Raw genomic sequence first — 16225 nt, 5'->3', positions numbered from 1 at the left:
ATATTTGCACATGTGCAGCCACGATTTGATTACGATACGATACGATACAATTTATTTGTCATTTGGACCCCTTGAGGTCCAAACGAAATGACGTTTCTGCAGGCATACATTACAAACAAATAGACCCAAGACACAACATAATTTACATAAACATCCATCACATTGCTGTGATGGAAGGCCAAAAAAACTTATCTCTCCACTGCACTCTCCCCCCCGATGTCAGAGTCAAAGTCAAAGCCCCCGGCTGGCGATGGCGATTGTTCCGCGGCCATTAAAGCCACGCCGGGTGATGCAAGGTCGCACACCGGGTTCTTGATGTTAGAGCCCCCGGCGTGCGCTCGCAAAGTCCCGCGGCCATTCCAAGCCGCGCGGGGCGATGATGTAAGGCCCCGCTCCAGGAGCTCTTCAACCCCGCAACTCGGGCGGGAGAAGTCGCCGTTGCGGGAGCCCTGAAAAGCGGTCTCCCTCCAGGGACCCGCGGGCTCCCGGTGCCGCCATCCGCCAGACCCGCAGTTGCAGCCTCCGAACCTCCGGAGGTCGGGCCACAGCAGCGCTCCACCACCGCTCCACCCGCTCTGGACTCGGCCAGCTCCGCGACGGTGAGGTGAGTAGTCGGCACCAGAGCCCCCGGTCTTACTGTTGGAGGCCGCTCCTCGTTGCAGCCCCAACGACAACGGAGACCCGACAAAGAAAAGGTCGGGTCTCCCGTGCAGGGAGAGATTTAAAAGTTACCCCCTCCCTCCCACCCCACCACCACCCCCCCCCCCACACACATACCCCAACAAAAAATAACAAAAACTACATAAAAACATAGACATAAAATAATAAAAACGCAGACGGACTGCAGAGGCCGCTGCTGACGAGAGTCGCGCCGCCCACCGATTAAACTGTTATTTGATGAATTGACCAAGTGCCTTGACATGCATTTTCAATAGTCATGTGAAAATTTACTCATAATAAACCAATGATCAAATTAGAGTTGATGCAATTTAAAGGATAGTATTCATTTACTTGTGATGATTTTGAAGCAGGAAACAAATTCTCAATTGGTGATTTTCAAAATGAGGGAAGGTAGACAAAAATGTTGGAGAAACGCAGCGGGTGAGGCAGCATCTATGGAGCAAAGGAAATAGGCAACGTTTCGGGCCGAAACCCTTCTTCAGACTGATGTGAGGGTGGGGGGCGGGAGGAAGAAAGGAAGAGGTGGAGACAGTGGGATGACGTGGATAAGCTTTTCCCATTGAGAGTAGGGAAGATTCAAACAAGAGGACATGACTTCAGAATTAAAGGACAGAAGTTTAGGGGTAACATGAGGGGGAACTTCTTTACTCAGAGAGTGGTAGCTGTGTGGAATGAGCTTCCAGTGGAAGTGGTGGAGGCAGGTTCGATTTTATCATTTAAAAATAAATTGGATAGGTATATGGATGGGAAAGGAATGGAGGGTTATGGTCTGAGTGCAGGTAGATGGGACTAGGGGAAAATAAGTGTTCGGCACGGACTTGTAAGGCCGAGATGGCCTGTTTACGTGCTGTAATTGTTATATGGTTATATGGTTATATGATTGAGAGCTGAGAAGGGGAAGAGAAAGTAGGGACTACCTGAAATTAGAGAAGTCAATGTTCATACCACTGGGGTGTAAGCTGCCCAAGCGAAATATGAGGTGCTGCTCCTCGAATTTCCGGAGGGCCTCACTCTGGCCATGGAGGAGGCCCAGGACAGAAAGGTCAGATTCGGAATGAGAGAGGGAGTTGAAGTGCTGAGCCACCAGGAGATCAGGTTGGTTATTGCGAACCGAGCGGAGGTATTGGGCGAAGCCATCGCCAAGCCTACGCTTGGTCTCACCGATGTAGAGCAGCTGACAAGTAGAGCAACGAATGCAATAGATGAGGTTGGAGGAGGTGCAGGTGAACCTCTGCCGCACCAGGAAAGATTGTTTGGGTCCTTGAATGGAGACAAGGGGGGAGGTAAAGCGACAAGTGTAGCATTTACTGCGGTTGCAAGGGAAAGTGCCCGGAGAAGGGGTGGTTTGGGTGCGAAGTGGTGTTTACCCGGGGTTGTCAATAAAACCGCTGTCATTCTTCAGCACATGAGCCATATTTAGTATTTAGTTTAGTTTAGAGATACAGCGCGGAAACAGGCCCTTCAGCCCACCGAGTCCGCACCGACCAGCGATCCCCACACACAAACTCTATCTTACACACACTAGGGCCAATTTTACATTTATTACCAAGCCAATTAACCTACAAACCTGGACGCCTTTGGAGTGTGGGAGGAAAACCGAAGATCTCGGAGAAAATCCACACAAGTCACAGGGAGAACGTACAAACTCCATACAGACAGCGCACGTAGACAGGATCGGATCCGGGTTTCTGGCGCTGTAAGGCAGTAGCTCTACTGCAACGCCACCGTGCCGCCCACATTTAAGTCATGCATTGAACACAAAACTTGTAAACATAGAAATAATGAGGAGGATAGTAATAGGAAAAAGTACTAGTCTGGAGCACAGTGGCGAAGCTGGTAGAGCTATTGGCTCACAATGCCAAAGACCCGGTTTGACTCTGATCTCGGGTGCTGTCTGTGTGAAGTTTGCACAATATCCCTTGGGTGCTCCAGTTTCATCCCACATCCCAAAGACACTTGGGTGTGTAACTTAATCAGCCTCAGTAAATTGCCCTTAATGTACAGGGAGTGGATGTGAACGTGTGAACATAGTGTGCATGGGTGGTTGATGGTTCGCATGGACTCAGTGGATGGAAGGGCCCGTTTCCATGCTGTATCTTTAACTCAATTCCAATCAATCAATCAGTCAGACAGGGGAAGCCAGCATCAGTGGTTATATCATGAAATTATCAAATGAGATTTAAGTCAGTGAAATCTTTGGAGGGATTTGGACCAAATCCCTTTGGACAGATACGGACCAAACACGGGCAGGTGGGACTGGTGTAGCTGGGACATGTTGGCTAGTGTGGGCAAGTTGGGCCGAAGGGCCTGTTTCCACACTGTATCACTTTATGACTCTTTGACTGAACTGATGTATTGAATGGAGAGACATTATGAACTAAATGGTTTAATTTTAATGAGGTATTTTAATGGGATATTGGGCAGCTTTTATAACCATTTTTTCAAGGTAGCCATACAAATTTGAATTGGGAATCTTTGACTTTATATTGGTGACAAAAATATTACATTGGCTTGGCAGGGTGGGTTTGCAATTAACATTATGTTGTTAAAAGATGGTGGCAGATGCTTGATCCTATCCTTCAGTAATATGTTAGACAATCCATTCTTGGAGTGCTCTGATACCCAGGGAGTCCTCAGCAACATTGGTGTCCAAGGTGTCCTAGCTGCCCAAACATCCACGTGAGCACCCAAAGTTTTTGATGCAGCTAAACAAGTGCAGGCTAGTTCCAAGCGAATTACCAAAGCCAAGTACTCTATGCCTTCTCTCATCAATCTTACCAAATCACCACATTATATTCAGGAATTTGTGGACGTACAAACACATGAATTGGGAGCAAGAGGAGGTCACTTCAGCCTGCCCTGCCATCCAGTAAGATCATGGCTCATCTGTTGTAACTTTCGCAGCAATCTGCTGTAACTGCCTAGAGTAGGTGAATCAATTCGACACAAGGGGTTGTTTTTCTCAGTTTGAATCAAACTGCAGAAAAAGTGCCTGTTTGCCAGACGAAGAAGTGGACAGTGCATGAGGCAAATGTAGTCTGCAGGCAACTCAACTTTGAACTGTAAGAAATTACACATAGTTTTCTGGGTTTGAAATAATTGAGATCTGTGCTTTTGAGTATAATTTTAATGATATTTCAGGACCTTCAGCTGCACTGGAGGATGTGTGTTATAGGCAGAGATTGAGCAGGCTGGGTCTCTATTCCTTGGAGTGCAGGAGGATGAAGGGGTGTATAGAGGTGTATAGAATCATGAGAGGAACAGATCTGGTAGATGCACCGAGTCTCTTGCCCAGAGTAGGGGAATCGAGGACCAGAGGACATAGGTTTAAGGTGAAGGGGGAAAGATTGAATAGGAATCCGAGGGATAACCTTTTCACACAGAGGGAGGTGGGCGTATGGAACAAGCTGCCAGAGGAGGTAGTTGAGGCTGGGACTATCTCAACGTTTGAGAAACAGTTAGACTGATGCATGGATAGGACAAGGTTTGGAGGGATATGGGCCAAAGGCGGGCAGGTGGGACTAGTGAAACTGGGACATGTTGGCCGGTGTGGGCAAGTTGGGCTGAAGGGCCTGTATCAATCTGTGACTGTGAATATTTTACTTTGGATTCTCACCATGCCTCTTCACCCACTTGTTTTTTGGGTATCGATCTACTCCTGCCTTAATATTATGCAAATACTCTTATTTCACCACCCACCGAAGAAGGATATTTCAAGGCAAAATTCCCCTCATTTTTGTTTTAAATGGACAATTCCTACTGATCACAAATAGGACTCCTTGTCTACAAGAAGCTGCAGATGCTGGAATATGGAGAAACAAGCAATGTACTGGAGGAACTCAGTAGTCGAGAAGCATCTCTGGGGGGGAAATCATTTAGTTTTGTTTTAGTTTAGAGACACAGCACAGAAACAGTCACTTCAGCCCACCAAGTCCGCACCGACCAGCGATCCCCGCACATTAACACTACCCTGCACACACAAGGGACAATTTACACTTACACCAAGCCAATTAATCTACAAAACTGTACGTCTTTGGAGTGTGGGAGGAAACCGAAGATCTCTGAGAAAATGGACGCAGGTCACGGGGAGAACGTACAAACTCCGTACAGGCAGCACCCGTAGTCAGGATCGAACCCGGGCCTCTGGCGCTGCAAGCGCTGTAAGGCAGCAACTCTACCGCTGCGCCGCCTTGCCGCCCGAATTGTTGGGCCAAAAGCCTGCATTAGGACTGGGTGGCAAGAGGAGGTAGCCAAGATGAAGAGGAGTGGGTGAGTGGTGGGACAAGAGCTAGCGAGCGATGGATGGAGGATGATGGAAAGATGGAGTCGGAAGGGGGAGGGGTGGAGTTGGGAGAGAGAGGCAGGTAGATGATAGATTGGCTGGGGACAACAAAAGAGGGAGATGGGATCATTTCCTCATTTTTCTAGATCCTGCCACAAGAGAAAACATCCTCTCCCCTTCCATCCGATCAAGACGTCACAGAATCTTCGATGTTTCAATCAAGTCACCTGCTCTACAATTCAGCAGAAAATTATAGAGACCATAAGCTCATACGACAGAGGAGCAGATGTAGGCCATTCAGCCCATCGAGTCTGCTCTGCTCATGGCTGAGCTCAACCCCATTCTCCTGCCTCCTCCATTAGCAACCTTACTAATCAGGAACCGATCAATCCCTACTTTAAAAATACCAATGACTTGGCCTCCACTGCCATCGGTGGTTATGAATTCCACAGATTCACCGCCCTCTGGCTAAAGAAATGCCTCCTCATCCTCCAGTCTGAAGAAGGTTCCCGACCCGAACCGTCGCCCATCCTTTGTCTCCGGTGATGCCGCCTGACCTGCTGAGTTACTCCAGCACTCTGTGTCTATCATGCTCATCCTCCTTGTCCCTTCACAAGGCCCAAATGATATCCTCACGCTCCTGTTTTATGTTTCCATCTTGCTTAGTCTTAGTTTAGTGTAGAGTTTAACTGAGAGATACAGAATGGAAACAGGCCTCCATTGGTCACCCATTCACACTATACAATCCCACTTTCTCATCCACACTAGGGTCTATGGCTTCTGTTCCTTTTCCCCAATGGTAGCAGCAAGAAAAGAGTGTGGCCAAGGTGGTGTGGGCCTATGATGAAATTAGCTGCCTTCTTGAGGCTGAACTTCCTGTAGATCCTTTCGATGTTGTGAAGATCAATATCACGAAGGATAAGTATTTGCCCGCCAGTTTGGTGGCACAGTGGCGCAGCTGGTCGAGCTGCTGCTGCCTCACAGCGCCAGACTACAGGGTTCAAGCCTGACCTCAGGTGCTGACTGTGTGGAGTTTGCACATTCCCCCTGTGACCGCGTGGGTTTCCTCCAGGTCCTCCAATAGCCTCCCACATTCCTCAGACGTGGGGTTTGTAGGTGAGTTGGCTTCTGTAAATTCCCCATAATGTGCATGCAATGGGAAATGAGAAAGTGGGATAGAATTTGTGTGAATCGATTGTCACATGGACTTATTGGGCCAAATGGCCTGTTTCTATGCTGTATCACCAAACCAAACCAAACCAAACCAAACTTCCTGCAGCCTCTTGCTTCTTGAGCATTCGAATTTCCAAACCAACACCGGTTCAACCAGTCTACAATCTCTACCATACACTTGTGAAAATTCAACATGCCAAATAATCTCAAACGTCTGAGGAAATAGAATGCGCAAAGAGCTTTATTTGTGATTACATCAATGTGCTGAGCCCAAGACAGATTTTCAGAGATATGTACGCCTCGAAACTTAAATTTGTTGACTTTTGGGGCACGTTGGTCAAGTTGGGCCAAATGACTCCATTACGCTATCTAGATCTCCAAGGCCAAGGTTGAGAGATCCGTCTCGCGAGTGGACCCTTGGAAAGCATCCTGGCCGTGTTCTCAAAGGCTGAGTGAACCAGTGGGCTGTAATTTTCAACCTCTCACAGTTGGTCCAAGGTCCTCACCAGACAAAGGACATGCAAGAAGATGAAGGTGATATGCTTCAATAACTACGGACCAGTGATACTCATGTCCATTGCAATGAAGTGCTTTAAGAGGTTGGTTATGATGCATATCATGTCCTACCTCAGTAATGACTTTCAATTAATCTACCACTCCGACAGTTTGACAGTGGATGCGATCACACTAGCTCTCCAGCCTGCACTGGACCATGTGAATCTTTTACGTCGGGCTGTTGTTCATCAACCTCAGCTTGGTGTTCCACGCCATTGTCCCTTCCAAACTGACTCAAACTCGCTCGCGAGTAAAAAACGATTGCCATGGAAAAAATCAATATTTTTTTTACTCGTAGGTTTAGTTGAAGTAGGTCGTAGTAGGTCGGCATGTTATTCATAGGTAATCGAGGGTAGTCGAAGGTAATCGAAGGTAGTCGTAGATAGTCTTCATCATAGTTGAAGGGAGGTCGAAGGGAGGCCGAAGGAGATCGTCTTCACTCTTCACTATTTTCCAATTTTCCCGTAGCTAGTCGTAGCTTGTCAAAGCTAGTTTTCAACATAGTCAAGGAGGTCTCCAATATGACACTTTTTCAAACTCTCCTAAACTCTTCTAAACTCGCCAATTAGGTCGCTGCAGTGGGACAGCCCCTTAAGGGGTGATCTTATAGAGGTGTATAAGATCATGAGAGGAATAGATCGGGTAAGTGTAGGGGAAGCAAGAACCAAAACACACAGATTTCAGGTGAGAGGGCAAAGATTTAATAGGAATGGTTGGAAAAACTGAACATTGATAAAATAGTTATACTAATTTTCTATCTTGATATTACACAGACTTCAAAGACTTCAGTCCCTCGCCTACAAAGACTGTCTGAGGATTGTTTACATGAAAATTATACCTACAAATCATGTCAGAAAGTCTTCTGCCAACCTTGGGAAAAATGCCTTCATGGGAAATGTGTGTGCAAGGTGCCTTATCAATGTCCGAAGATTGAATCCCCAGTCTGCTCAACCAATTATCGAAAATTTAGGTCTTACTGCCAACTGAAAAGTTTTGAATGTCAGAGGAATCAGGACAAGTTCTCCCACTTTGGAGAATGCTCATCAGGTGAGAATAAAAGTATAGAATTGTGATGAAAAATTTGCATGCAGCTCGTCACCAATTGAGTAGAAAAATGCTGCCAAACTTGATGGCAATGATAAAGATGATTAGAAACGTTTTCATTTCACTGGATGTTTTCAAGAGAGAGTTAGATATAGCCCTCGGGGCCAACGGAATCAAGGGGTATGGGGATAAAGCAGGAACAGGGTACTGATTTTGGATGATCAGCCATGATCATGGCGGTGCTGGCTCGAAGGGCCAAATGGCCTACTCCTGTACCTATTTTCTATGTTTCTATGTTTCTAAATCATCTATGTACAGTGCAGTCGTGCGGTGCACTTCAGTGATATAGAAATTATAGTCATAGAGTGTGACGCTATGACTCTATAGAAATCATATCACTATACAGTGTGGAAACAGGCCTTCAGCCCAATTTGCCCACACCAGCCAACATGTCCCAGCTAAACTAGTCCCACCTGCCTGCGTTTAGTCCATATCCCTCCAAACCTGTCCTATCCATGTACCTTTCATAAATGTTGGGAGAGTCCCAGCCTCAACTACCTCCACTGGCAGCTTGTTCTATACATCCACCAACCCTTGTGTGAAAATGTTACCCCTCAGATTCCTTTCCCCTTCACCTTCAAACTTATGTCCTCTGGTCCTCGATTCCCCTATTTTGGGCAAGAGACTGTGCGCCTGATCTATTCCTCTCATGATTTTATACACGTCTGCAAGATCACCCCTCATCCTCCTGCACTCCAATGAATAGAGTTGCATCACAGCTTGGTTTAGGATCAGTCCTGTCCAAGACCACCATAATTTCCAGAGAGTTGTAGATGTAGTCCAGGCTATCACACAGAGCAGGCACAATCAAATGATGAATCAAATGGCCATTCCAACTTCTTCATGTTCCCGTACGGCAGAGGCAACAGAAGCTTGAAAGCGCACACTGACAGTCGAAGGGGATGAAGGAGTTAATTATTGACTTCAGGAAGCAAGGTGGAGTACAAGCATCAGTAATGCCGAAGTGGAAATGGTCGAGTGCTTCATGTTGGCGCTAATATTACCAATGATCTGTGGTGGATCAACCACATTGATGGGACAGCCAAGAAGGCACACCACTGCCTCAACTTCCCAACTTTCTCAAACCTAAATAAAGGACAAAAGGTCAAAATAAGGGACAAATTCCCAACGGCAATTCGTTGACTGACTCGGCCGTGGCTGGGTAAATGATGAGTTGGCCCGAGTGCTGGACTGCACACAAAGCCCAGCCGGCGGGCCAGCTGAGGAGTTTTGGCCCGGGCCGTGCGACATTGCACGCTCACAGTCCAGCACCCCATCCAGATCATGAACCGATGATTGGTCATGAGAAGGAGGGGTGGTGGTGTCGGCGGTAAGCGAAGGTCCAAAGGTCAGACAGCTGTCTGGGCTGCCGACCGACGTGGCCACGGACGAAGTACTGCTGCTGCACTCCACGGGCTGCACTACGTCGGGACGGGTGAGGTGTGGCCGGACGCGGTGTTCCGACCCGACAGTCCCCTCGACCCGAGTAGTAGCAGTCAAATACGGGACAAGGGCGGTCCCGTACGGGACAAACCAATTTAGCCCAATATACGGGATGTCCCGGCTAATACGGGACAGTTGGCAACCCTACCTCTGTCACCAGGCTTCTGGATGGTCCTTCAATGAGCTAGAGTACTGTCCAACTCACCTCCACCCAACTAAGACATCAGACCCTGTCTATGGAACTGGTGCGTTACAATGTGCTGCAAAGCTGAGAACTATATTCCACCCACGGTATTTCCCCCTTTATTGTACTTGAGTTTGATCGATTTTATTTATATATGGTACATTTGATCTGTGTGGATACCATGCAAATCAAAGCTTTTCACTGTATGTTAGCACACATGACAATAATAGACCGAGACCTAAAGCTAAACTAATCATTGTTATTACTTGCTCTCACTAAACACATACTGGACCTTCACACACTATTTGGTTCTAGGTATATCCTTGCACGAGCACTAAAGGGCCTGTCCCACTTACGCGACCTTTACAGGCGACAGCCGGCACCCGTCATAGGTCGCCGAAATTTTCAACATGTTGAAAATTCAGTGGCAACCAGAAAGATGCTACGACTCTTTGGAGACCTCTCACAACCATAGGAGACCATGGTCGTGAAAGGTCTCCTATGGTCGTGAGAGGTCACCCACGACATGTCGCCAGGGGTCACCTGTATGGTCGTGAGAGGTCTCCTATGGTCGTGAGAGATCTCCAAAGAGTCATCTCCTGTACATCTCCATTAAACTTTGGCCCGCCCATTTTAAATCTATGCCCTTTAGTATTTAGAGTTTCCATCCTAGGTGAAAAGTTCTGCCTGTCCACCCCAGCTACAGTATGCCTCTCAGAATTGTATATACTTCCATCAGGTCTATCCACAAATCCAGACCAGTCAAGTCAAGTCAAGTCAACTTTATTTGTCACATACACAAACAAGATGTGCAGTGAAATGAAAGTGCCAATGCCTGCGGATTGTGCAAAAACTACAGAACAGAGTAGAATAGAATCAGTATTTACATGTTAGGAAAAAAACAACAATTTTAAAAAGACACAACACAACAGTAAATTAGTACAGTAAATTAGTCACTGGTGAGATAAGAGTTTACAGTCCTGATGGCCTGTGGGAAGAAACTCCGTCTCATCCTCTCTGTTTTCACAGCATGACAGTGGAGGCGTTTGCCTGACCGTAGCAGCTGGAACAGTCCGCTGCTGGGGTGGTAGGGGTCCCCCATAATGTTGCTGGCTCTGGATCTGGACCAAACAATCCAAGTCTGTCCAACCTCTCCCTGTAGCTAATACCCCCAAGTACAGGCTCTTCCCATTCAGCCTCTCCACAGGTGTACCCACTGCAGAAGTATCGGCCGATGCCTTCAGTTCCCTTGTTTTTAAGAGCTAAATCCAGAAGTACATCGGCCAATTTTTATTCAGTATAAATTAGAATGTAAACAAGGACCCAGAGTTGAAAGGCTGCTTTCTAATCTGTTCTACCATCTATAGTAAACATGTAAACATATCTATTTTATTTCAATTCTAGGACAAACTTATGTTCATTTGGGGTCTGGTAATTCGACACAAGGAGTTGTTTATTTCAGTTTTAATCAAACCGTGGAAAACCTGCCTGTTTACCAGAAGAAGAAGAAGAAGTGGACAATGCATGAGGCAAATGTAGTCTGCAGGCAACTCAACTTTAAACTGTAAGAAATTACACATAGTTTTCTGGGTTTGAAATAATTGAGATCTGTGCTTCTGAGTGTCATTTTAATGTTATAATAAAATATTAGAGAATAATAAAAACAATATGAAAGGTTTATGGAACGTGCTAAATAGGATTATTAGAAATTGATCAAAAAATACAGGTTACCCTGAGTATTTTATTGAGAAAGACAAGGCAATAAATAATATGGATGATCCGGTTAATGGTTTTAACAAATTCTTTGTAAATGTGGGACCAGATTTGGCAGAAAAAATTAATGACCCAGAAACAAAAGAAGGGGTAGATACTGATCTTTGCGATAGAAATACTAGATCTATCTTTCTTAGAGCAGTTGAAGGAAAATAAATCATAGACACTGTAAGAAAATGTAAAAGCAAATCCTCTACTGATTGGAATGATATTGATATGATTATAATAAAAAACGCTATTGAAGAAATTGCAGAACCATTAACTCATATCTGTAACTTGTCTTTTCAATCCGGTAAATTTCCAAACAAAATGAAAAGAGCATAAGTAATATCATTACATAAAACTGGGGATAGACACCATTTCACAAATTACAGGCCTGTTTCTTTATTCTCCCAATTCTCCAAGATCCTTGAAAACTTTTTACAGAAAGTCTTGACAATTTCATTGAAAAACATAAGCTTTTGGTCGACAGTCAATATGGATTCTGGACAGACAGATTAACATCCATGGCACGAATGGAACTAATTGAGGAAATCACAAATTGCATAGATAATAAAAAACTTGCAGTGGGAATATTCATAGACTTAAAAAAAGCATTTGATACCGTAAATCACGACATTTTACTCATGAAACTGTATATGTTTGGCATCAGAGGGGTTACATTGGATTGGGTGAGAAACTATTTAAGAAGCAGGCAACAATTTGTAGAAATAGGTGAACACAAATCAACTTACATGAACATAACTTGTGGAGTACCTCAAGGGTCTGTGTTAAGTCCAAAGCTTTTCATAATATACATTAATGACATATGCAAAGTATCAAATATACTGAAATTGATTATATTTGCCGGTGATACAAATATTTTTTGTTCCGGTGACAATTTGAAGCAGCTTTTGGAGGTCATCACATCAGAAATGAATACTTTAAAACAGTGGTTTGATGTCAACAAATTGTCTCTAAATTGAAGCAAAACAAAGATTATGCTATTTGGAAAACATAAAACAAACCCTCAAGTACAATTGAAAATAGATAACATAAGTATAGAAAGAGTATATGAAAATAAATTTCTTGGCGTGATCTTAGACCACAAAATCTGCTGGAAACCACATATAAACCACGTCAAAGCAAAGTCTATAGCAATATTCGGAAAGTCAAGTCACGTTCTGGACCACAAATCATTACATACTCTGTATAATACACTCATATTGCCATATCTGAGACTGTGTGGAGATATGGGGTAACGCCTACACAACCAACCTACAGCCGTTATGCACATTACAAAAAAGAGCAATAATAATTATCAATAACGTTGGATATCTTGAACATACCAATTTATTATTCTTAAAGTCACATACACTGAAGTTCACCGATCTGGTTAAATTTAGGACTGCACAAATCATGTACAAAGCAAGAAATAATTTACTTCCAGGAAATATACAAAAACTGTTTATGGAAAGACAGGGTGGGTATAATTTGAGAGGGAAACTTAATTAAAAAAAAACTCAATGTTAGAACAACTCTTAAAAGTATGTGCATAGCAATCTGTGGGGTGAATTTGTGGAATGGTTTGGAACAGGGGATAAAACTTAGCACAAACATAATTCAGTTTGAAAAGATATACAAAAGCACTTTGTTAAAAGGATATTGGGATGAGGTTAGGTGATTGTGAGTGGGGTATTTGTTATACTGATTGTATTGGGAAGGGTGATTATAGAGTGATGGGTTGTATATATGACTAAGAGATACTGTATAGTACAGGAGGGTTTTTTATTTTTTATTTGTTTCACTCTTTTTTGTATGGCTTTGTAAATATTTGATTAGTGTACAAATGTAAATAATTTGGTGTACATATTGGAATGGGTGTTTATAGCTGCTAATTTCGTATAAAATAATTATAAGCAGTTGAATAAGGGATGGGAATTAATAAGCTTTGGCGGATCTTGACCCAAAACCCTCCAGAGAGGCTACCTGTCTCGTTGAGTTACTCCAGCTTGTTGTGTCTATCTTCGGTTTCAACCAGCATCTGCAGATCCTTCCTACACATAATGTAAATAGATGTGTGATGGTTCCTGCCAACCTGGTGGGCTGAATGCCTGTTTGCATGCTCCCTAACTCTTCTCTCTTTTTGCAGGGGAGCAGAGAACCTCTTAAAAAATGAAATCCTGGAAGGAATAAGTAAGATGGTCAACTGGGCTAATGATTCACGCTGCAGGGGGTTTGAGACCAGCTTATCTGAATGTTTCCAATTCAAGAACATTGGAGCGCCAGGTTACAAGAAAGTCTCCTTTGCTGCTGTGAAATGCTATAATTATCCTCCAGGTGTCTGATTTTTATCATTAAATGTCATTGTAAAAGACCTATGCTCCACGGCGCAGTGGTGGAGCTGCTGCCATGCAGCGCTGGGGACCCAGGTTCGACGGGTGCTGTCTGTACGGAGTCTGTACGTTCTCCCCTTGACCTGCGTGGGTTTTCTCTGAGATCTTCTGTTTCTTCCCACACTCCAAAGGCGTACAGGTTTGAAGGTTAATTGCCTTGCTGTAAAATGGAAAATTGTCCCCAGTGTTAATGTGCGGGGATCGCTGCTCGGCGAAGGGCCTGTTTCCGTGCTGTACATCTAAACATAACTAAACGAAACACCACCTGTGCTTGAATTGTTACGGAAAACATTAGGAGAACACTTGAGTGGGGATGGTTTCTCCTTTATTCTCCTTCTGGGGATGCGAGGAAAAGAGGCAAAACTGAATATTTCTGTGTTGGGCTTGTGATGTGCAGAAGAGCTCAATGGAACACAGTAGATGCATGTCATTAATAGACAACAGGGATTTGCACCAGGTTACAATGACCCCATTAAGTTAGAAGGGTGCAAAGTGACAGTCTATCTCTGTTCCCAGTCCGACAATCGGGATGTTGGATTATGCAGTCTTTGTTTAGAGATACAGCGTGGACACAGGCCCTTCGGCCCACCCCTGACCAGCAATACCCGCACATTAAAGGGCCTGTCCCACTTTCACAACCTAATTCACAACCTTTTTTATTAGTGGACATTTTTCATCATGTTAGAAAAAACGCCCCGACCTACTTGATGCCACGAGTACCTACGACTAGCATCACGACCTGCTACGACATACCTACAACTTCCTACGACCTCCTACGACCTCGTGACGACCATGCTGCGAGTATGAGTCAAGGGTAAACTCGACAGAGGTCGTGAATTAGGTCGGGAAAGTGGGACGGGCCCTTTACACGATCCTCCACACACCAGGGACGATTTATACTTATACCAAGCCAATTAACCTACAAACCTACATGTCTTTGGAGTGTGGGAGGAAAGCGACGATCTCGGAGAAATCCCACGCAGGTCAAATGTACAAACTAAGTACAGAGACAGCACCCGTGGTTGGGATCGAACCCCGGTCTCTTACGCTGTAAGTGCTGTGAGGCAGCAACTCTACCGCTGCGCCACCGTACCGCCCAGTTTGGCTGAATATTTTGCCTTTTGCTAAAATGCTTTCTGTTGTTTCATTACCAGATAAGGTCTGCACCGACGATGAATTTAAATGTGTAAATGGCAAGTGTATTCCTCTTGAGAATGTTTGCAATGGCATTGATGACTGTGCGGACCTGAGTGATGAGTTGTGCTGCACAGGTAAACTAAGTACTTGTCCTTGATTTATACTAACATAGTCATTGGAGTATTGTTATTAATATTCTGCAACAGTTTTTCATATGGAGTATACTCTCAACCATATGATATTTATGGGCAATCAGGGGTGCTGGTTGTATGAACATACTGCATGAATAACAAGCACTCAAAAAAATTACTGTACATCACATATTCTCCGCACAAACCTTGAAGTAAATTGATGAAGTATATGTCATGTCCTTAGCCTTTTAAATAACGATGGTTTACTTTGTCAGGGATTCTTAGGGGCAGGATTTACTCGCATTTGGAAAGGTTCATAAGTTGCAGGCGTAGGAAGGTACTGCAGACGCTGGTTTACACCAAAGAGAGACACAAAATGCTGGAGTAACTCAGCGAGTCAGGCAGCATCTCTGGAAAAGAGAAAGCATCACCTTCACCAAAAGATAGCCTGATGCTGCCTGACCTGCTGAGTTACTCCAGCATTTTGTATCTATCATGTTATTGCAGCAGAAATAGGCCATTCAGACAAACAAGTCTACTCCGCCATCCAATCATAGCTGATCTATCTTTCCCTCCTAACCCCATTCTCCTGTCTTCTCCCCATAACCCCTGACATTAGTACTAGTCAAGAATTTGTCAATCTCCGCCTTAAAAATATCCATTGGTGGCCTCCATAGCCTCCTGTGGCAATGAATTCCACAGATTCACTACTCTCTGACTAAAGAAATTAATCCTCATCTCCTTTCTAAAGGTGTCCTTTTATTCTGAAGCTATGACCTCTGGTCCTAGATTCTCTCACTAGTGAACACATCCTCTCCACATTCACTCTATCAAGGACTTTCACTATTTGGTAAGTTTCAATGAGGTCACCCCTCATCCTTCTAATTTCCAGCGAGTACAGGCCCAGTGCCTACAAACTCTCATCATATGTTAATCCAATAATTCCTAGGATAATTCTCGTAAGCCTCCCCTGGACCCTCTCCTCGGTACATCCTTGGGGCAAAAATACTGCTCACAATACTCCAAATGTGGTTTGACCAGTGCCTTATAAAGCCTCAGCATTACATCCCTGTTTTTATATTCTAGTCCTCTCAAAATAAATGCTAGCATTACATTTGCCTTCTTTACTATCGATTTGACTTGCAAATTAACATTTTGGGAATCTTGCACCAGCTCTCCCAAGTCCCTTTGCACCTCTGATTTCTGGATTCTCTCCCCATTTAGAAAATAGTCTACCCCTTTATTGCGATGACCAAAATGAATGACTCCACACTTTGCTACACTGTATTCCATCTGCCACTTCTCTGCCCACTCTCCCAACCTGTCCAAGTCCTTCTTCAGAGTCCCTGCTTTCTCTACACTACCTGCCCCTCTACCTATCTTCTAA

General features: G+C 44.5%; 1 protein-coding gene across 19 annotated transcripts in view; it reads left to right on the top strand.

The window, feature by feature from the left end:
• Window positions 1-16225, top strand: part of cfi (complement factor I) — an 86916-nt gene that overhangs the window by 28839 nt on the left and 41852 nt on the right. For all 19 annotated transcript variants that reach the window (XM_033019506.1, XM_033019550.1, XM_033019541.1 and 16 more), the window contains 4 exons: window positions 7465-7738; window positions 10827-10986; window positions 13327-13514; window positions 14725-14841. In XM_033019506.1, coding sequence (XP_032875397.1) covers window positions 7465-7738; window positions 10827-10986; window positions 13327-13514; window positions 14725-14841 — 739 coding nt within the window. The remainder of the gene's footprint in view (window positions 1-7464; window positions 7739-10826; window positions 10987-13326; window positions 13515-14724; window positions 14842-16225) is intronic.

Source organism: Amblyraja radiata, chromosome 1, assembly GCF_010909765.2.
Source record: "Amblyraja radiata isolate CabotCenter1 chromosome 1, sAmbRad1.1.pri, whole genome shotgun sequence".
Lineage (NCBI taxonomy): Eukaryota > Metazoa > Chordata > Chondrichthyes > Rajiformes > Rajidae > Amblyraja > Amblyraja radiata.
Note: the sequence above shows the minus strand (reverse complement) of the source record. Positions and strands in the feature narration are given on the sequence as shown.